The 23202-nt window shown below is 41.4% G+C and overlaps 1 protein-coding gene across 2 annotated transcripts in view; it reads right to left on the bottom strand.

Annotated features, from left to right (window-relative positions):
• Positions 1–23202, bottom strand: part of TESK2 (testis associated actin remodelling kinase 2) — a 113081-nt gene that overhangs the window by 57924 nt on the left and 31955 nt on the right. For both annotated transcript variants that reach the window (XM_054036893.1, XM_054036894.1), the window contains exons 3-4: positions 22257–22378; positions 12055–12103 (exon numbers count right to left, since the gene is read on the bottom strand). In XM_054036893.1, coding sequence (XP_053892868.1) covers positions 12055–12103; positions 22257–22378 — 171 coding nt within the window. The remainder of the gene's footprint in view (positions 1–12054; positions 12104–22256; positions 22379–23202) is intronic.

Here is a 23202-nt window from a genome sequence, read left to right as displayed (position 1 = left end):
GGGAGGGAGAGGAATTATTCCAGTTTAGTACTAATGTGGACACGAGAACGAATGGATACAAACTGGCCGGGGGGAAGTTTAGGCTTGAAATTAGATGAAGGTTTCTGACCATCAGAGGGGTGAAATATTGGAACGGCCTTCCGAGGGAAACGGTGGGGGCGACGGACCTGTCTGGTTTTAAGATTAAGTTGGATAAGTTTATGGAGGGAATGGTTTAATGATAAAACATAGTAGCCAAGGAAAACCAAGCAATGGTACATGAACAGCATAATGGCCAACAAGGGTCAGGCTAGAGACTCTTGCCTATATGCTCGGGGTATTACTGATCGCCATATTTGGGGTCGGGAAGGAATTTTCCTCCAGGGTAGATTGGCTGAGCCTCTGGAGGTTTTTCGCCTTCCTCCGCAGCATGGGGCAGGGATCACTAGCAGGAGGGTCTCAGCCGATTGAAGTCACTAAAACACAGGATTGGGGACTTCAACGGTAGAGTCCAGGGAAGGGTCTTGCGGCCTGCAGCATGCAGGGGGTCAGACCAGATGATCATAATGGTCCCTTCTGACCTTAATGTCTATGAGTCTATGAGTCTATGAACTGACTGTAACGAACAGGGGAACCTGTTTGTATGATCTATGAATTCTGTGTGAGATTATGAACTCTGTACGTATCTTTAGCAAGCAGCCAATTCCATTTTGAATGTGCAACCTTTTACCTTCTCGACTGTCTGTTTGCCTCCACATTGGGCTGAAATAGTAAAAGCAGAATAGAAGAGAGTAATTGACGTGAAATGCTCTACCACTGAAATGAAATTGCTTTAGAGATTAAGATAGCTCCTACCCAGGAGAACTGGGTTTGTCTGTGAAGAGGTTGCCTTGGCAACAAAGTCGCCTGGCAGGGGTCTCTGGTCACCTGGGGAGACTGGAAAGGGAGTCACCTGACAGAGAAGACTGGAAGGGAGGAACAGATCTATAAGGGATCTTTGGTCCCTTTCAGCAGCTCAAGCTGATAGGAGCTGATGCAGCCTTGAGGCAGACAGGGGAAACTCTTCTTGCTTGCCTGAGCCCAGATGGTCCCCAAGGACTCCCAGGGGAAGGGTGTGCTTGAGAGGGACATTACAGTTAGGATGTATATTGTTTTCTAAATTATCAGTACTGTCTTGTGCTTTATATGACTAAATATAAAAACAGCAATGGTATTAGAATCTGTGCAAAGTGTCTCTGTGTGAGTTATATGGTTCACAATTGCCACGTGCCTCCTGAAGAGAGGCAAACAGCAAACCAGAAAGTACTCACCTTGGGGTGGAGTTCTGGGAGAGGGTACGTTTAAAGTGATGGAGTCTGAGCCTGGGGGCCAGTCAGCTGGTCAGCGAGTTCCAGTTCTCAGAAGGGGGTGCCAGACAAAGGATCTGTGCCCTGAGAGTGCGCCTAGGGAGCTCAAGATTGGGGCAGTGGCCAGGCACTGATCAGGCTCCAGGGGCTTAAAACACTCAAGAACGCAGTGGATGGGTCCTTTCACAGCAGTGATGTGTGGCCGGCACAGGAAGCCTGAGACAGTGGCACAAATCCAGTCAATCTGGACATTCAAATAGGTAGGCCAATCTCCCAGATCACTGGGAAGACGAAGGATGTTGATGTGCTCTGGAACCCCTCGCATAGAATGGCCCTAGAACTAGTGCAGACCCACAGGGGTTTTCGTGTGTATTGATTTTTCTTGGAATCCTTGTTTATTAGGAAAAGAATAAATTTTGAGAGTCTCAAAGCCCGCCGAGATGCATAATGATCACTAAGAACTGCATTACCTGTCATGACGCTGCTGTAGCCGGTGGATTTGGTGTGAAGGAGAATCAAGTGGTGCCTAGCTGTCTCCCCAAATCATAGCCAAAACCCCATTCAAGGTTTTCCAAGGGGAAGTGGAAGCATGCCTGAGGAGGATAATCAATTGCAGGTTCATCTTTGCTCATGGAAGCAGAAGAGAGCATGGAAGCCTTGGCTATTAGATGTTTAATTTGTAAGTTAACAACAATTCTGGGAAGTAGGTACTTTTTACATTCTCTCCTCCCAATCAGGGCTTGGCTCCAGCAGTAAATTATAAGTACTATAAATAAAACTACCCCACCACCCCGAGACCTCAAATCCCACTGATTACATTTAAAACTTGCCTAGAGTGGAGATGGGGAGGGAAAGTGATTCCCAGTCAATGCAAACAGACACACTGGAGACAAAAAAAATTCCCTACCAAAGCAACAGAAACTTCCATTAGCACTAATTGGAATGATGAGCACAAAATATAAAATAAGGATCCACAGAGCAAGGGGCGAGGGGAATTCTGAACTGCTACATAACAGCATTCTTCTCTCAAGACAAATGACAGAAGATTATGATTGATGGGAGTAAAAGTAGCAGTGTCTTGTTCAATAAGCTATTCAAATATAATGTGACAGAACAATCCAATAGAAATCCCCTTGTCTGAGATGAGAATTAACGTGTCTGGAAGTATTTGCATTGTAAACTGTTTTTCCTGAAGCTTAGTACACAGTTGTAAAAAACACCTCCTTAAGTTGAAACTGTGCACAGGTTCAATTAACCCCTTTAGGTTTTCTTTTAAAAAAGAAAATGTCTATAACAGCACTTAATATTATTTTCCTTGTAATGCTTTTTGGCACACCTATACGTATTAACACCCCATCTTCCCATACTACAGGCTGCCAGCACATATTGCAGCAGAGAGCAGTGCTGCAGCACTTGGAGGACTCAGGAAGCATTTCACACTTCAACACTCTTCCAGGAACCGGAGAGTGCAACATCTGTAAAGCATACTACACAAAGTGATTAATGTGAAGAACTGCTGAGCAGAGGTAGAATCTACACTCAGCCAGGAAACCACTGAAGGGACATCAACTGCACTAGAAGGCTTATTTCCCTACTTTTCTCCAGCATCTCCCACAGTTTTTCCCTCAGGACTGTAAGCAGATACACACACAGCATCTTACAGTCATGGTTGCCTCAATGGAACTGGGACTCCTGAAACACCTAACCCATAGGGCCCAGTACTGATGCTAACAGTAGAGGCTTCCAGGTAATTTCCCCAGACATTGGAGGATGGAATTACAAGGACTGGCTGAATGAGTGTAGCAACAACACAATGTCCGCAATGGGAGGAAATTTTTGTACACTGGACTGGTGGTAACAAGCCCAGTGTTGCTACCATCTGGCACAATCAACACTTGTAAAATGCCTGGGGATGAGAGAGTCACGTGTTGTCTGTGTGGCACTGTGCAGACGCTGCAAGCTCAAGATGTCCCAACCAACAGTTTATAGCAATATTTTTTCATCTGACGTACACAAGGCTGCCGGGGCTTCAGTTTCCCGTCAGCAATGCTGCACTGCGAATATATAAAACTCAGAGTGTGTGTAAAATGGTTTCATATATCTTCAGCATGAAAAGCATTTTATAAAAATCTTACTGGTCCCTTACTCAGAGCCTCAGAGGAATCATTGCAAGGGACTTGGAGAAAAAGTTGCACAAGGACGGTGAACACTTAATGAGTGGCTGCTATCTACTGAATGAAGCAAATCCAGATGTCCCCCTCTGCACTCTACAGCCCTGTTGTATTAAAGCATCAGTTCCACTTTCCAAATGTTTTTAATGGGGTGCTTGCAAGGGTACATACTGTACTACCGCTCAAAAGAGATGCCACAGCTTCCAGTCTGAATAGCACACTGAACACATTCAATATTGATTATGCTGTGGAATTATAACATATCCAGAGTCCCAGTCCAGTCCAATTAATTCCAGTTTTATATTTTGGAAACCCCATGCATTAGCAGACAGTTCTTTCCATTCTTGGCCAGACGGTTTTCAAACAAACCCCATTTCTGAGGGGGACAATTAAAAACGAGTACAAATGCTGCCAAAAGGAAAAGAAACAAAACAAAACCAAGCACCAGAATATCAACACTTTCCACAAGCAGACAACTTATGTTCTGCAGATCTCAGCATGCTCAGATTCCTGTATGATCAGACATGTGGAAAAAGTTTTGTTAAATGTAACACTACTTGCCACCTGCCAGCAGTAAAGTGCTAGATACTGGTCACAGATCCTGAACAGCCAGAGGACGACCTCTACAATTCTCAGAGCTACTCTAACTGATTTTATGGCTACTTCCCTCCCACTTGATGGTATTTGCATGCCTCAGGAAAATTAATGTACACCACGCTACATTTGCTAGAAGGCCTCAGCTTTCTTCAGATTACAATTTGTCACAGGAACAAATACATACAAAAATAAATTAGACATGATTAAATTATTTGTTCAGATGTTAATTTTAAATCTTCAGAATCATAGAACTGGAAGGGACCTCAAGAAGCCATCTAGTCCAGTCCCCTGCACTTGTGGCAGGACTAAGTATTATCTAGACCATCCCTGAGAGGTGTTTGTCTAACCTGCTCTTACAAATCTCCAATGATGGAGACTCCACAACCTCCCTAGGAAAATTATTCCAGTGTTTAACCATCCTGAGAGTTAGGAGGTTTTTCCTGATGTCCAACCTAAATCTCCCTTGTTTCTTGTGATATCCCCAGAGGTTAAGAAAAACAATTTTCTTCCTCCTCCTTGTAACAACCTTTTACATACTTGAAAACTGTTATGTCCCCTCTCAGCCTTCTCTTTTCCAGACCCTTTTCCAAACTGTTATCCTTCTGAAAATATAACAGTTGCTCCCAACCACAGTAGAAGTGTAGGTCCTCTGTACTAAACAGATTTCATGACAAAATATATTTTATTTTATTTTTAAGCAGCTTTCATAGTCTGGAAATAGATGTAATTAATTTAGAAAAATCTTCAGTGCTGTCGGAGTCCGAAGGCCTCCAACTATCCAAAGAACAGATCCAGCACAGGTTGCAGTAGGGTTGCCAGCCATCCAGTTTTCACTCAGACAGTCCGGGTTTCAGTTTGTGTGTCCGAGTGCCATTTGACAAGTCCTGATGTCCAGCTTTTTTATCCGTGGGGGAAGAGGTGGAGCAGCGACGGGGCCTCGGGATTCCGGTTACCGGCCATCAGAAAAGTGGCAACCCAAGGCTGCAGTAATGGAAGATTCTGCTTGCACTGCCCCATCCGTGCCCTAGAAAGCAGTGGCCTCTTAAGATAACATAGTTCAACCTCTGTGTCCAGTTCAGTCCTGGACAGCTCTCCTGAGAGTGCCAATAAGGACAGAGATTAGAATCAGCCAAGCTGGTGGATTTTGTTAAATGGGACACGTTCACCAGAAAATGGAATGACACCAATTTATTTCACATAAACTAGTGAACAGCCACCAGATGGTAGTTTAGTTTTGGTCACTACTGTCACCCTGGGCTGTATTGGAACTCGTGGCACTAGAGGTAAAGAATATGTATCCTACTACCAATTCCCTTAGCCGTTCACTTCTGCCCATTTCCCAAGCCCCAGAAACTCCTTTAAGCTATGTGACCAGTATTGTTCACAATATTCCAGAAGGGGGAATGACAGGATAACTGGCAAAACTTGGACTCCGATTTTATATACTTATATTACTCAGAACTTATATAGCACTTTATATTTTCAGAGCACTGTTCAAGTATGAACTAATAAACCACAAAACAGCTACTGTATTAAATGAATGCCTGCATGTGTTCACTGCTTCCATGACCAAATGCCCATATGTAGCAATTTTATTATGTAGGCTGTTAGTTAAATTTACCTTAGTTCTCACTTGGGCAGTAGCAAACACTATAGTTAAAGTTACATACAACATTTCATCATAGCTCCCCTATTCTGTCTGGTCATAACTCTAAAACATTCTGCTTGGGTCTGAAATATCTAATTTCTTTCCTCAATCCAAAGGTAAAATTTTGTGAAAGACTGAGGATTCTCTCTCCTATTATTTTGAATTACTGGTAACCAAAAACAAGAATTCAGAAATTGCTGAAGAAAGCAAGCACCTCTAAACTTAGCCATTTCTCCATAGGAAGTTTCTCTTGGGGTTTTGTTTGCTTGTTTGTTTTCTGAAGAAGTGTTTAAAACGATAAGCCTCTGGGAGGAAAATGTCATTTCTGAGCATGCTCAGTAGTATCTGCTAAGATTTTAGTAGTGCATAATGAAGTCCGATCAATTTTAGGACACGTTTAGCAGCAGGGAGGGGGCAGTCTCCCTGCTTAGCCTGATCAAAGACCCCAAAAGAGACTAGCAATAATGCTTGCGTAATAGGCATGAAGGAGTTTTACTTAAGCGCACAGAGAAAAAAATTCTTAAAACAACTTTGTTGGGTACTGGAGAACATCACAGAGATTGAGAAAACTGTCCATCTCACAGTTTGAAGGTCTTCTCATAAATCTGCGGCATCCTGCAATTTTCTGAAAAGTATAAGTTTTCATTTTAAAAACATCTCTTTCCCATTGTGAAAAAACAGCTGTTAAAATCTGCTAATGCGCTTCAGCCAAACAGCAGCAAAGGTGTGAACTTATCCTGTCCCTCCTTTACCGCAATCACCTCCAATGAATTCTGAATTTCAAAGCCAATGTGTATATGCATTCAAGAATCATAGGACAGAAAGGGATCTTGAGAAGTCCCCTGCACTCATGGCAGGACAAAGTATTATTAGATATTCCTCCCCATTTTAATCATTAATGGAATAATCATATGCATGTTAACCTCTTGAAATTTTTTTGTGCTCTAACAACTGGCTGAATTCTATAAAAAAATTCACAAATGGTTATGGTGGGCAGATTCCTTTTGGTAAATAATAACACTGGTCTACAATTTTTGAGAAGTCGTCTGCTTCAGAGATAAAATGTGCTATTTATTATGTATTTTGATGTGCTGAAATCAAATATGACAATTAAAACAACTGGCTACTGTTTCTAAGATATTTAAGTTTTTACATTTTATGTCTATGTATATTGTGTAGATAGTAGAGTTTTAATCATAAATTGTAAACCTAGGTCTTTTCATGTGTTTATGGTTGCTTTACATGATAATATTTCACCTGTTCTGTTTATGTAACACTTTAAAAATCAGCAAAAGGATTATATAAATAAAATTTATTATGAAACTATTATGTACATAGTTTAGTCCTATTCAGTGTCTACTCGGCGCTTCTTGGCTTGTCTCTCGTATTCATTAAATGGAGCATCTCTTGTCACTGTCCAGCAATAGTCTGCAAGCATTGATGGGCTCCATTTGCCCTGATAGCGTTTCTCCATTGTTGCAATGTCCTGGTGAAATCACTTGCCGTGCTCGTCGCTCACTGCTCCGCAGTTCGGTGGAAAAAAATCTAGATGAGAGTGCAAAAAATGTATCTTTAGTGACATGTTTCAACCAAGGCTTTTGTATGCCTTGAGGTTTTCCATCAACAACCTGTAGTTGTCTGCCTTGTTGTTTCCGAGAAAATTTATTGCCACTAACTGGAAGGCTTTCCATGCCGTCTTTTCCTTGCCACGCGGTGCGTGGTCAAATGCAGCATCTGGAAGAAGTTCACGAATCTGAGGACCAACAAAGACACCTTCCTTTATCTTAGCTTCACTTAACCTTGGAAATTTTCCACGGAGGTACTTGAAAGCTGCTTGTGTTTTGTCAATGGCCTTGACAAAGTTCTTCATCAGACCCAGCTTGATGTGTAAGGGTGGTAACAAAATCTTCCTTGATTCAACAAGCGGTGGATGCTGAACACTTTTCCTCCCAGGCTCCAATGACTGTCGGAGTGGCCAATCTTTCTTGATGTAGTGGGAATCTCTTGCACGACTATCCCATTCGCAGAGAAAACAGCAGTACTTTGTGTATCCAGTCTGCAGACCAAGCAAGAGGGCAACAACCTTCAAATCGCCACAAAGCTGCCACTGATATTGGTCATAGTTTATGCACCTCAAAAGTTGTTTCATGTTGTCATAGGTTTCCTTCATATGGACTGCATGACCAACTGGAATTGATGGCAAAACATTGCCATTATGCAGTAAACAGCTTTAAGACTCGTCTTCGATGAATCAATGAACAGTCTCCACTCATCTGGATCGTGAACGATGTTGAGGGCTGCCATCACACCATCGATGTTGTTGCAGGCTACAAGATCACCTTCCATGAAGAAGAATGGGACAAGATCCTTTTGACGGTCACGGAACATGGAAACCCTAGCATCACCTGCCAGGAGATTCCACTGCTGTAGTCTGGAGCCCAACAGCTCTGCCTTACTCTTGGGTATTCCAAATCCCTGACAAGGTCATTCAGTTCACCTTGTGTTATGAGGTGTGGTTCAGAGGAGGAGGATGGGAGAAAATGTGGGTCCTGTGACATTGATGGTTCAGGACCAGAAGTTTCATCCTCTTCCTCTTCCTCGTCTGACTCAAGTGAGAATGATTCTGGTGCATCAGGAACCGGCAGTCCTTCTCCGTGGGGTACTGGGCGTATAGCTGATGGAATGTTTGGATAATGCACAGTCCCCTTTTTCTTCTTTGACACACCTTTCCCAACTGGAGGCACCATGCAGAAGTAACAATTGCTGGTATGATCTGTTGGCTCTTTCCAAATCATTGGCACTGCAAAAGGCATAGATTTCCTTTTCCTGTTCAACCACTGGCGAAGATTTGTTGCACAAGTGTTGCAGCATATGTGTGGGACCCACCTCTTGTCCTGATCTCCAATTTTGCAGCCAAAATAAAGGGGATAGGCTTTCTTAACCATAGTGGTTATACTGCGCTTTTGTGATGCAAAAGTCACTTCACCACAAACATAGCAGAAGTTATCTGCACTGTTCACACAAGTACGAGGCATCTCTGCTCACTTTGGCTAAACAGAAATGTGTCCCTTTGCAAAATCAAACACTGACAAATAAGAGAGCATGACACTGTATGATTTCTAGAGCTGATATAGGGCAATTTGTTCAGCAGAGTGATGTAAGCTTCGTTATGATTGCATCGTCCATGACTTCTAGGAATAACATGATGCAATTCATATCATGTATGACGCAATACCAGCTTCAGATTGCATCATTCATTGTTTTGCCTAAAAAGCAAGTACTGTCCAAACCCAGTCAGATTTATTCATAGATCCAGTCAAAGATGTATTTTAGTCATTTCTGGTTTAAATTGAGATCCCTTCCCTGAATAACTCACTTATCCTCCGCCATTCCCAAGTCAAGGGTCGTAAAATGCTGTCACTAGGGGGAAAAACAAGTGCATTTCTTGTATACATCATATGCACAGCACAACAAAATCAATGTGTGAAAGGAGCAAAACTGAATTATGAGGATTGCTATGTCTCTCCCACCACCACATGAAATGTGATGCCAGTTTCTTTTTTAAAAGCACAGTATCATGTAAAGAAAAAACTGCAACATCTGATGTAGAAACTTATCCTCCAAACAGGACTTCATGTCCAATTTTATTACAGTGCCTACTTTAGTAGAAGATACTTTATCATACAAGTTGGTCAACTCCCAACTCTCCCAGGGTGAGTGTTCTGTGCTCCAACTTATTTAAGAAGCCGAGGCCCTAGGACGGGGATGACCAACCTGCGACTCCGGAGCCACATGCAGCTCTTCAGAAGTTAACATTCGGCTCCTTGTCTAGGCACCGACTCTGGGGCTGGAGCTACAGGCGCCAACTTTCCAATGTGCCGGGGGGTGCTCACTGCTCAGCCCCTGGCTCTGCCACAGGCCCTGCCCCCACTCCACCCCTTCCCACCTCCTCCCCTCAGCCTGCCGTGCCCTCGCTCCTCCTCCCGCTTCCCTTCCCGGGCCTCCTGCATTCCATGAAACAGTTGATTGGGAGGTGCGGGCAGGAAGGGGGAGGCACTGATCAGCGGGGCTGCCAGTGGGCAGGAGGCACTAGGAGGAGCTGCTGACATACAACTGTGGCTCTTTGGCAATGTACATTGGTAAATTCTGGCTCCTTCTCAGGCTCAGGTTGGCCACCCCTGCCCTAGGAGTACATTGGTATGAATTACTGAACAAGCTCTTTTCCAATAGATTAAGATATAATATGTAATACATGCTTGGGAAAATCAGGATAGCAATTACAGCAACTGTATTAAAATCATATTACACACAAGGACGGTCATAGTGTAGCAGCTGTACAATGTTCTGCCGCGGAGGAGATCACACCAGTTCAGACTGACTTAGTCCCTTGCTGAGTCAGTAGGAACTGGGAACACCATGGAGGTAGCAAGAGCTCACCTTGGCTCATTCAAAAACACTGCTGAGCTTCAGAGGGCACAAAGTCTAGCCTAGGCGTTCCCAAACTGTGGTAGGCGTACCCTGGGGGTATACAAGACATATCTGGGGGGGGGGGGGTACGCAAGAGAAATTGTGTAACGGTGGATTTTATTAATTATTGTATTTATTGCATTTTCATAATGGGCTACAACAGGGGTAGGCAACCTATGGCACGTGTGCCGAAGGCGGCACGCAAGCTAATTTTCAGTGGCACTCACACTGCCAAGGTCCTGGCCACCAGTTCAGGGGGCTCTGCATTTTAATTTAATTTTAAATGAAGCTTCTTAAACATTTTAAAACCCTTATTTACTTTACATACAACAATAGTTTAGTTCTATATCATAGACTTATAGAAAGGAGACCTTCTAAAAACGTTAAAATGTATTACTGGCACGCGAAACCTTAAATTAGAGTGAATAAATGAAGACTTGGCACACCGCTTCTGAAAGGTTGCCGACCCCGGGGCTACAAAGACGAAACTCTGTGGGAATTTGTTATATAAAATACAGGCATTAATTTACTTCAAAACGTAACAATGAGAACACAGATGTACACAGCCCTCACCTCCAATCACCATACAGTGCGGGTTCAGTTGCCCAGCAACTGTCCAGTCTGACTGAGCTCAGAACTGAGTCAGGGTTTTGTTTCAGTTGTATATGTCACCCTATAACTATATCTGTACGTAACAGTGAAATATGGACAGATGGTTAAAGACAGGTAATGTTAAGAAGAGCACAAAGTATCAGTGATGAGAAGGGTAAGGATACGAGGGCCGCTGGTAGATCTAGAATAGGGTACGCAGTAAGAAAAGTTTGGGAACATTTGATCTAGCCTACCTCTGCTGGATGGATGGTGGCCACACCACAGAGCCCAGGAAGGGACAAAGAAAACATTTTGAAAAGGAAGAAATTTGTGATTTGGATGCCCCTCCCACAAACACATGAAAAATAAAGCATAAATGCCAGGTGCCCCAGAGGGAATGAACAGAGCAGGGAATCATCAAGTGATCCATCCCCTGTCGCCCATTCCCAGCTTCTGGCAAGCAGAGGCTAGGGACACCATCCCTACTAATAGTAATTGATGGACTTATCCTCCATGAACTTATCTACAGTGAAACCCCGCTATAAACACGATGATTGGGGTCCAAAAAATTCGATCGCGATAAAAGCGGGGTCGCAGTATAGCGGGGTTACAAACATTTACCATTTCAAGCCGGTCAGTTTCAAGCTGGTCAGTTTCTCTTGGGCAGAAAATGACTTGCGTACGCGAACTGCCCATAACAGTAACTGAAAGGGTGCAGCTCCAGCAGCGGGGGCTCTCAGCCATGCAGCGAGAGAGGGAAACACTTGGGGAGAGCAGGGGAGACGTGCAAGGGGCAGAGGAAGAGCGAGGAGCAGCTGGGGAGGAGAATGGCTCTTCTCGCCAAAAGGAGAAGCGGGGGTACAGAGGGAAAGAGGCAGTGGGGAAGGCTTGGGGCAGCCGGAGCGTTATATCCGAATTCGCGTTATCGCAGGGCGCGTTATAGCGGGGTTTCACTGTAGTTATTTTTTGAACCCTGTTATAGTCTTGTCCTTTTGGATACTCTGTTAATGGCCATTTTACATACCTAAATGTTGATTTTTCATCTAATTAAGGGCCCGTGTTTGAAAGTTGGGTGTTAGAAGTCTATTACTGAAATACAATTAAGAAGCCTGATTCTGTAACATTTACAGTAAGTGATCCTATCAAAGCCAGTGGGACTACTTGCATGAGTAAGTGCTACTCAACAAAATGTGGAATCTGGCCCCAGGGGAGTACACACAACAAACGGTTCAGTACTGAACATAAACAGTCTTACCTCAGTCAGTGCATGCAGTTGTCCTTGATGTACACAGACACCCATAAACCTACAAAACACAGAACAAAGGTTTTTTTAAAAATATATAAATAAAAACAACAGAAGTGAAGAGAGGAAGTGGTTCAATGTTCAAGCATTAGAAACAAGCAAGAATCAGTTCAGTGAAAACTGCACGTCTCAGGTCAGAACATTTAAAATCCTAGCTTAACAGAAGGGTGAGGGGCTATGGTACAATATTTTGAATGCCCAGTTCAATAGAGCTCAGGAGACAAGACTCAAACTCAAATGGAAAATTACTCACTAAGGGGTAAATTGTCATTTTCTCCAAGCCTTGCGGAAAGGCCAACATATAGCTACATCACCAGGGGAAAGGAAAGGGGTCAGAGTTACAATTAATTACCTTGCTTCCCACTTGCTCGGGGAGGGACACCCAAGCTGAGTAATTGGCTACAAGCCAATACAAATAGCAAATTACTTCCCCTTCTGCACTGGCTACATTGTGCTGGCTGTTATTGAAAGGCATGGGGAGAAGAGAAGCACTTTATGCTCCCATATTCTCCTGCACGGTCACATAGGGCAAGTGAACATTTTACCCTGAATGACTGTGTCATCATATGATTTCAAAACACCCAGACTGTAATCAACTACTTAGATTGTAAGCTCTTTGGGGCAGGGACCATCTCTCCGTGGTGTGTTGGTATAGCACCTACCACAATGGGGCCCGTGTCCATGACTGGAGCTCCTAGTATTGGTACTACAGAAGCACCTATCGTCCTTAGTTTTTAAGCACAATGAAGAGAATAGCATGCTAAACATTCAGCCTTAGGTTACAGGAGTGCAATCAGAATCTCACTTCCACACCTCGCCTTCCCACCAGGTTAAGCTCCTTGTGTTCACCACAAAAGGGCAATTTGTGTAGCAGATGTCACCCTGGGTGTGGCAAAATGTGAATGAAGACTAGTAAAGCAGAATGTAATAAATTCAAGGCCTCCCATTAGAAAGTTCATTAAAGCCTGACTTTTTACATACTATATAGACTCCAGAAGTGCACAGTTGATCCCATATCACTGTAATATGAGGTGTTTGCTTCATAATACAACCATTTTCAGTTGTATCATTTACAATTTGATCACTTGGGGGACAAAAACATGTTGTGTTAATGGCTGACTGAGGAACTCTTCCACGCACTCTCAACCCCACCCCACCCCAAAAAAAAAGGGTGTGAGCGGAAATGCATGGTTTCAGTAAATGTGCCCATTCTGGATGTGACAGAGGAACCTTGTGAAGGTCGATTTGTAGAAATAACGACCTTTTATACCCTAACACTTGTATTTAAAAACAAAATGATGCAAGGGACACATAGTACTAGTTAAGCTAAGCTGCTTTTGAAGAAATGAATGATCCCCACTGTTCTCTTGTCTAACAGCTGACTGGTAAATTACAGGCAACCCAAGAAAAACAATATAGATAAGGGCCTTTGCATAAGCCGAGCTGTGAAAATCTGTTTTCTGTAAGCAGGAGAAAAAATGGAACTTGCACCATAAACTCTGGTTTTCCATCGCTCTTGCCCCATAGAATAGCTTTCTTTACCATGGGGGAAAAAGGTGAAAATGTAAATACTCTCTGGTTCCTATAATGCCAAACTAGGGTGAGTTCAGAAAGAGAGACTTTTGGATATCCAGTCTATACAGCTGCTGCCTCTTCTCTCCTACGGGCAATTCCTTCCAAGGAAATCTGTACACAGGTCATTCAGATTTACAAACCTTGAAAAGGTCAGAAATACACCCATTCAAGAAGTAACTGACATCATGCAGCAAACTCTAAAATACATTTGATTAAACTAAGGCTATGGAGCTACACCACACAGACTGACAGCTTCATTCACAAAACAACCACGTCTGATACGCAATTCTGGCCTTCCAGGACATTTAGATCCCAGACTGCAGCGGATACTCCTGCACAAGTTCTGAGCGCTTGAAAATGTATTTTGTCCTTTGTGAAACAAAGACGACTGATGATATATTGCTGTTAATAACGTTTATTATTGCAACATTTTTGCTCAGTTAAAAAGGTTGCACCTTGTGGCAAATACATACACTAACATTTCCATCAACCCCAGATATCTAAAACAAGTTCTAAAGAATCTACACCTCCTTTTCTTTCAAGACAAGAATCAAACGGTTTGTCGTAGGAACACAAGTCTCATGGCTTATGCAATATATCTGACAAAAGAAGCTGGACTCAGATTATCCATTTTAACTACTTGTATAATGTGGAAGTTAATACAGTACATCTAGGCAGTAGGAACTCTATAGTAAAATTTGTAAAACAGCTTCCAACAGAAGCTCACACACTAACTCACTCAAACCCACAAAATCCAGATAACTCTACTTTGCTCCTAAAAAAATTACATTTTTTTTTCTAAATATGGAACTTCCATCTAAGAATCTTCAAACATTTCACATAAAAGAATGAATTAACCCCACACATCCATGACAGACGAAGGTCTTTTGGAAAAGAATGGGGTTTTAAAATGTATTTAAATCAAGTCTGATGTTAATCCAACAAGATGTCTGTGAAACAAGGTTTTTCTTTGTCGAAGGGAATGGTGACCACAAGAAAAATAATGCCAAAAAGCAGGTAAAATTCAGAAGTTTCAATGGCGTTAGCCTGTTCTGGTGGAATTTGTAAATTTTGTCAGCTAAACTGCTTGGGTCACAGGAGATCTCAATATCAAACCAGCAAATTATTTGATTCTAATTTTCTTATTTAACATATCTTTCCACATCCATTATAGTAAAAGATATAGTCTATATCAGAAGAAAAGTAACCTACAGCAGGTTTTCACAAAGGTCTTTGCTTTTTAAATACTAAAACCATTAGTAAAATTGAAACAGCCATTTAGGCCTTGGCTACACTGGTGCTGTACAGCGCTGCAACTTGCTGCACTCAGGGGTGTGAAAACGTCCCCCCCTCCCCCCCGAGCGCAGCGAGTGCAGCGCTGTAAAGCACCAGTGTGATCAGAGCCTGCAGTGCTGCACGCTCACCCACAGTGCTGCAAGCTACTCCCCTCGGAGAGGTGAAGTACTTACAGTGCTGCGAGAGAGATCTTGCAGCGCTGGCAGCACAACTACACTCGCGCTTCACAGCGCTGCTCCTGTGTGTAGCCAAGGCCTGAGTGGGTATTCACACACCCACATCTAGGTTGAAGAGGAATAGAAAGCAATAAACGCAAAGCACTAAGATAGTGATGTGACAGCTTGTGGTTTTATTAAAAAGAAGAAAAGTTTGAGACCAAAGAATTGCTAATTTTATCTGTTCATTCAGGAGGTATAAAAGCTAAGATAAGATAAGGCCAGTAAGATTTGACAGTGTCTCTATCAGAGGGAAACAAACAGAAAAAGATGCCCTGTTCTGCAGCCTACTACTATGAGCACTCAGATACTGCAGGAATAGGCAGCAGTTCAAAACCTAGAAACAAGAACAAAATTAACAACAATGAGAAATACTGGTTTTCTGTCTGGGAAATAAAGAATCTACCCCTTAAATAGAACTGAAACACGGCTCAGTAGCTATGAGCTCATACAAACAGGCTAGATCACAAATACATTTCTAAAACCCCACACTATTAGAAACTGCCCTGCAAGCAAAAAGAAACCAAGACAGTGTTGTTAATATATTTACAAGCAACATAAATTGTATCATTTAATCATTAGGAAAGAAACTAAGTTTTTTAAAAATCTGGAAAACAGATTTAAAGGACAAACAACATAGCTCCATCAATCCAAATGCCTGGATAACTTGCTCCTGTGTGTGCTGTGTCAGGCAACAGTGAGCCTCCAAGCTAACCCAAATACTGCTGAAAAATAATTGTGCTGAAGATAATGTAGGCAGCTACAATTTAGAAGATACAACTACTTAGTTAGATTTAGAAATTCTTTGCCCCGAGTGAGATTCCATTTCTCTGGACGAGAAGTAGACCTGATTGCTGAGCCATTAAGGATTATTCCTCTTGGTAAGAGAAACAAACAATCTTAAACAAAGACTGCCTTGCTAGATTGAAAATACACATCTAAAAGTCTAAAATTTACTTTTATTTGCTTGTGACCATTTCTAGCTTTCTTTCTTTTATTTGGTATCACTAAGCCTACGTCCCATTAACAAATGTGTTTATTTTAATCTAAACCAACCCAGTGCTGTGTTTAAATTGAAGTAATTGTTAACTCCAATTATTGTGGCAAGCTGCTAGGTGCTGTCTCTTTAAAGCAGCAAACTAACTTCATTATTTCTCTGAGTGGTCCAGGAGAGGACTGGACACTTCAAGGCAGGCAGTTTTGAGGGAAGTTCAGGACTGAGGCTATGCTGGGGTCACTTGGCTAGTAGTAACCAAGACTGGCGGAGAATAGTGTAACAAGCAGGCTGCTGGAGTCAGAATGACTGAACCAGGGCTGCTTACAACACAGACACTCAGTGCATGTTTGTATGCTGGCTGGGAGTGTCCAGACAAGGGAGCTACAGCAGCAGAGCATTTTAAGGCACCCCAGGTAACAGGGCAGGAGATGACAAACCTTTAACTGGTCTGGATTGCACCCCAAAATGTGACAACAGACACAGGGAAGGACTTCACTAAATCAGAATTAAAAACCTTCCATAGTTAATTGTACTAGATGTAATGCTAAATAAAAATGCATTTTAACAACTTTTTACTGTTGACACTGTAATCCATATCACATTTTAGTCCAAAGGTAAGTCATCTCACCGAGCCCCTTTTCAACTTCATAAATTTGTATTTATATTTATATATGTTATACCAGTATGTGCAAACCATTTTTAAAATAATTATTTTGATGATCCAGGTTATACGGGAAAATGAATCTGTTAAATCATTTTCTGACTCCCATCTGTTAATTACAAATCATGGTTCAGCATAAACATATTGAGGGTGCTAAAATAAACAATGCCAGCAGTCAGCCTATTGTAACATACTCAAATCACAAGTTATTCCACTGATGGGTGGGCTTGATGGGGACCAACTGCAGCAAAAGGAACTAGACTGGCATTATATTTCAAGGAGCTGAATTTGTATGTGCAAGCAGATGAAAGTAATTCTCCTTCAAGACAGCTCAAACTACACACATACACAGACTTTATTTTAGTTTTATTACATTTGCAGACGGTGGGGTTTAATCAATGAGTCAATCTGCCTGCATGTTCGCTGCCAAACAGCAATATTTTAAAGTGCTCCCATGAGGACATTTAAGACATGAGCTAAGACTTTCTGTGTCTAGAACATTTTTATATATAAAGGGCCCTGAAGTACTTATTAAATAAAGAAGCATTTTTCATTCAAACAGTAGTGATATTAAAGACTGAAATTCAATCACATACTGAAAGTGCACTAATCTAAAAGACAGACAGCACAGGAGAGGAAGGACTTGGGTTAACAGACTCCTCCATTAGTGAGCACTGTAGAACACAGAGCGGGACAAAAGAGCTTTGATCTCACAAGGATCAGAGTCCTGTAGATTGCCTTGGGTTGGAACTCCTGGAGATGATTGCATGTCAATATCAGCAACCAAGATTCCTCTCCTACATTTCTCTTTAAGGGTTACATTGTTCAATAGATGGTTTCAAGTAAAGTTATGGTCCAGAAAATGATTATGAAAAAATGGCACCTTCTTACTCAACAGATCTATTCCCACTGTGTGTTCAGAGTCATGCCTGCTGACTTAATGGCAGAACTAAGTTTATACTGCTTTTTATTTCTGTTAGCTCCACCATGCTAATATAGCTACAAGAGAAGGTACCAAAATATATTCAAAAATATCCCTTAAGAGAGATGGACTAAGTGGCTCCATTTTTGTTTTATTTTTGTGTGCGCGCAGAGATAATCCATAGGGTAGCACTGGCAATTTTTCATTTTCCTCAAAGGTACATTTGTGTTGGAGACCCCAAGATTCTATTTTTATAGATTCTCACGTTCAACATATACATGAGGTTGCCAGAGGTGGCAGCAAGGTAGCTTGGGATGTATTATCTCCAACAGGTGGAAACCCAGATTTAACTTTCCACTTCATCTGACCCAGCTGTGGTAGCTTGCTGGCTGAGGGCAGAGTTTGGGCAGCGGAATCTTTTAATATTGGTGATGATATGAAAGACAAAGAACACAGCTAGACTACTTATTCCACTCCCAGAGCCAGGGGCAACATATGATTCTAAAACCTTGGATATGGATAGAGATCAATACATATTCACTAAGCCCTGGGAAACAAACTAGAGCATCTTGACATTCTTGTGCCTAAATACTACTTTGAAATAAGAAAGAGACAAATCCACAGGCATAGCAAAGGATGATGATGGGCTTCACCTTAGCTGCACGCAAACTAGACGCTTGGCAATAAAAGAAAAAAAAATAAATACTCCCCATAAAACCATGAGTTGAAGAAATCCATCAAGTGCTGAGATGCACTTGGGTCTACAAAACTGTAAGTGGCTGTGGGTTAGGAGAAAGAAACTAGCCAGGAATTTCCAGCAATAAGGATGGGACAATACAGCCAGCAGACAAGCAAAAGCAGAATTTCAAACAAATTAAAATTAATTAATATTAGTGATGACAGTGATTTTATCAGTAAAAAAACAAGTAACTTTATATTAGAATATTTAAGCTAAGTGTGGGTTAACAGGAATGCTTGTGAAAAGAAGCCATCTAATTTAGTGTCAGACAAAGAGTAGAACAATAAACATCAATAAAATAAAGAGGTTCCTGGCTACTAACTACACCAGGAAGACATGTTAATGTAGAGAGGAAAGAGATATAATTTTGCAAACCACTTCCTAGGAGAAAGATCCTCCCAACCACACAAAAACCCCCACACAGCATGGCTCTCAAAAGGTTTCAGTCTGCAGAACAGAAGGAAGAGGGCCAACTGGTGACGTAGAGATCATAGTTTGAAAACCACTGCCATAAAACAATTGATTTTTACAGCATGTCAGAGCTTATAAGAGATGGGGTGACTTATATTTGCCTATTATGTAAGACCAAAGTTCACCTCAGAGTCAAGTGAAGAAGATGCATTAGTTAAAGATTGACCACAGAACAATTAGGTTTGATATCATGAGAGAGAACACCTTCCCTAGCAATAACAAAGGAAGAGAATTTTAGGGGGCAGATTTAAAAAAAAGTAATGAAGAAAAGAGTGTTAAAAGCAAGCTGAAGCACAGAATAGTCTTTAAATCCCTGGAACTGAAAAGTTACATATTCAAAGGACGTAAAATTTACTAGGAAATAATGGTTCTCTTTAAATCCAAATACAAGAATCCCAGAAAGTCATCCCAGAAAACCCTTCAACATAACCATATTATTGTAGAACATTCTCCTAATGACAGAATCTACATCGGATAGTGCTCCAGGCTACTGTTAAATGAGACTTACATGTGTGTTTTTTCCCTCACCACTATATATTGCAAAAGCAAATGCATGTCAGGTATGAATACGTACATGAACAAAAAAAAGTTGTACTAAACAGGATTAACAGTCTGTCGGCTCATTTCTTACAACAATGAATTAGAGGCACAGATGGTGTATAGACCTCTGTACAAAAATAAATAAATGAAAAGGAGTAAAGTAAAATACACATGTTGAACAGAGTAGCACTTCATGTTATTAGTTGGGGGACAGAGAGGGACAACTTCTTAAAAGGTGGAAATCCTGCCACAATCGTCCTAAGGAGACTGGAAAATACACTGTGCCAGGTAGGGCTCAAGTCTGAAATAAAATTGAAGAGGACAAACACAAAGTATCAATTACCTAAAATAGAAAGAAAAAACAACTGGCATGGAGTAAGTGTGAGAGAGATGAAGAACTGGCAAAGTGAAATACAATTTTTATATTGGTATTTACTGTAGACAATGAAGAAATTCCTATTTCAAGGGCATTTTCCAATGGGGAAGATAAAATCAGCAATTTTAATAGACAATGAATTTTTCCTAAGGAGGAAGCCTCAACTCAAGCAATTTGAAAAACTTAAGTGAATTCTACTCTGAAAAAGTGAACACACACAAGAAAACAGGTGAGCTGAATAAGAAGGGGTCATTTTTACATAATCAGAGTTGTATGTCCTTCCCTAAGGTGAGTGGGAGGGAATAAAGATCTATTACTGTCAGCCCTGCAGAACCACTGGGAGAGCAAACTGGATTATCTTCTGGTTCGCGTATAATCAACAGAATTATTGTTCCATTTCAGAGCCATCTGTGCAACACCATTGTCTTTAAATTATTCATAAATTCATAGAGTTTAAGGCCAGAAGGCAACATCAGATCATCTAGTCAGACGTCCTATGTCACAGGCCATTTCACCCAGTTACCCCTGTATTAGACCCAATAACTTGTGCTCTCACTGACACCTGTGCAACCCCACCAAAAGCAACAGGGCTACTCAGATGTAACTGAACGCAGCATTTGGCCAACAGATTCTCTACTACTGGTGATGACAAAGCACAGGCCAGAAAAGAAACAGGTTGACTTTCAGAGCAAGTTTGTAGGACTGGTAATTAGAACATTCATCTTTTTTGCAAACTTGATATGGAAAGCACTGAGATACACTGATTGTAAAACAAAGTCACTTGCAAATTGTATTCCAGTGCAACGATCAGCTGCCCAGGAGGGCCACACACCTGAGTATTCAGAATGAAATGAAGTGAGGAATATTCTTTATAAAAAGCTATTGTTCCTGAAGAACTGAAAGTTGCCCACCTGATGCCCCTAAAAAATATAAATAAAATAAAAGAGAACACCAACAGAAATGCTGGGAATTAGACCAGTGAGCCCTACCTTGGTAAACAGAAAATGGACTGAGAGTTTGATTAAGGGTAGATTAGTTTAACACTGATAAGGTCAAACCAGCATGGTTACTGTAAGACAAAATTGTGCCTCTCCAAACTGTTATTTGGAAAAAAAATAATAAAATAGATTGAACTGGTGGGGTACTTCATGGGGATTTCCAAACACTTCTGGTAAGTGTTCCTCATAAGTGACTATTAAGGGAAACAAATGAGGTAAAGGGGTAAAGTATATTGCCTTGCATTAATAATTGGTTAAGAGTCGTTCCAAAGAACAGAAAAGTTAACAGTGAGTATATTCCAGGGGTTGATACTGGGACCTGAGTTATTTAAGAATATGGAGGAGGAAGAGGAAACTGTCATTTCAATTTAATAAGTATTACAGATTTAAACATTCTGGGGATATTTTGCAGAGTAATGTTTCAATAAATTAACCTAGTGTAAACGTAAGGTAATGCACATTGGCAAAATGAGTCTGCACTTCTTACAAACACTGACGGGCTCTGAACTTGATGGACTCCCCAAGGAAAAACTTTAGTCATCATCATAGCTCAGTCAGGATGTTATGATGATTATCATCTGTACAGTGTACCCATGTTACTTGGGTACACAGTACAGATGATAATCATCATAACATTAGATTCTAACAATGTTATGGCCTCAGCTGAAGCAGTGCCTGTTGCTTGTCACCTAACCTTCAGGAAAGTATGGCTGAGACTGAAAAGGAACAAAGGGTGGCAACAATAATAGCTGCTTAGAAGTCTTTAGAAATGACATATGACAAGCTATTGCAAAACGTGGATGATTTACCCTTGAAAAGAGAAGTATTAATCAGAGCAGACTAATTTAACTCTAGTTTCTATTCTTCAATCCTTCTTATCCTGTCTCACAATACAAAAACAAGGGAACCCTCAAAATTAGAGGGCAGCAAGTTTAACACAAAGCGGAAGGAATACAACTTTGCACTAGGCATAGTTAACCTGTGAAATTCACCCCCACAGGTAGTTATCAATTAAAATACTGAAGCTTGATTATTATGTGACCCTTTCACAATAGTTTTAACTATGCACATTAAGACAAAGTAGAAATCAAATCTCTCCCTTCATATCAGTTGATTGCCTGTAGGGACAATTATGTTATGAAGACTTTCACGTGCGTCTGAGGAAACAGTTATTGCTTATTACTGGATGCAAAATGCCAAACTAGGTAATATGCGCTAGTATGAAAAATCCGATTTTAAAATTAGAGGCTCTCTATCTTGTGGATCCATAAAGTTCTAGATATACACAAAACCCTTTAAAAAAAGGTTCTTAGGAACCTTCTCTCGCCCTCTTCTACCCAATAGAAAAACAACAGCACCAGTACCTTAAGATGTTTGGATGCGACAGCCTGTTCATGAGCTGGATCTCTTTCAGCATATTTGCTCTGTTACTGCTCAGGATGTTCATCTTCAAAGCCATCACCTGGTCTGAAGTTTTGTGTCTCACCTACAGAATAAAAGCAAAATGAGCGGCTGACATTTTAACGGCAGGAAATGTAAGGTCAACGAGCCATTAACAGAGTAGCATATGACAAGCAGCAGGACATATGCCCTTCGTGTCTGAAACAAGTTAACAACTGTGCCATCTCTAGCCTTTAACATGGCTTTCCATTACCAGAGTGCTTGAGTACCTCCCAAGTATTTAAAAACCACCATTTCTCCCTCTTCTGTCACTACTCGCAGGAGAAAAAGCTTGGGAAATTTGCTCATATTTGTATGAGCAAGCGTAAAGAAACTGAAGAAAAAGTACACTGAAGAAATGTTTTTTTTTATTTAGTTCCAAATGTAGTTATTTCTGTGGTCACTCAGTCTCTTGAGGGAGGGAGTTCCACACTCGAAATCCCCTGAAAGCTGTCTCCAATGCAGGATAGCCCCGCTCCCTCCTCCGTCTCAACCAGGGATGACAGTTTCATTGTTCCTGTGGAAGGCTGCTGTCATGAGAAATCATGGTGGCTGATACAGAGGTGATCTGGAAGGTAGCTAGAGCCAACCCTACAGAGGTCTTTGGATATCAGGACAGACAGAGGAACTCTTCATCTATATCGCAAAGCAGTTCCATTTTGTTACATAAGTTCCACACACACACACACACACACCCACACACACCCACACCCACACACCTCCCCGCATGAGATTTTGGCTCCATTCCCACTTCTAATTACTAGAAGTTTTGAAAAAGGTTGAGCTTTTACTTTTTTTGTGCAAGAAAACACACAAAAAATACCCTAAGCCAAACTGAGCAATGGGAGTAGAAAAGCATGATCAGCCATG

The sequence above is a fragment of the Malaclemys terrapin genome, chromosome 8 (genome assembly GCF_027887155.1).
Source record: "Malaclemys terrapin pileata isolate rMalTer1 chromosome 8, rMalTer1.hap1, whole genome shotgun sequence".
Lineage (NCBI taxonomy): Eukaryota > Metazoa > Chordata > Testudines > Emydidae > Malaclemys > Malaclemys terrapin.
This window is presented reverse-complemented; position numbering and strand designations above follow the sequence as displayed.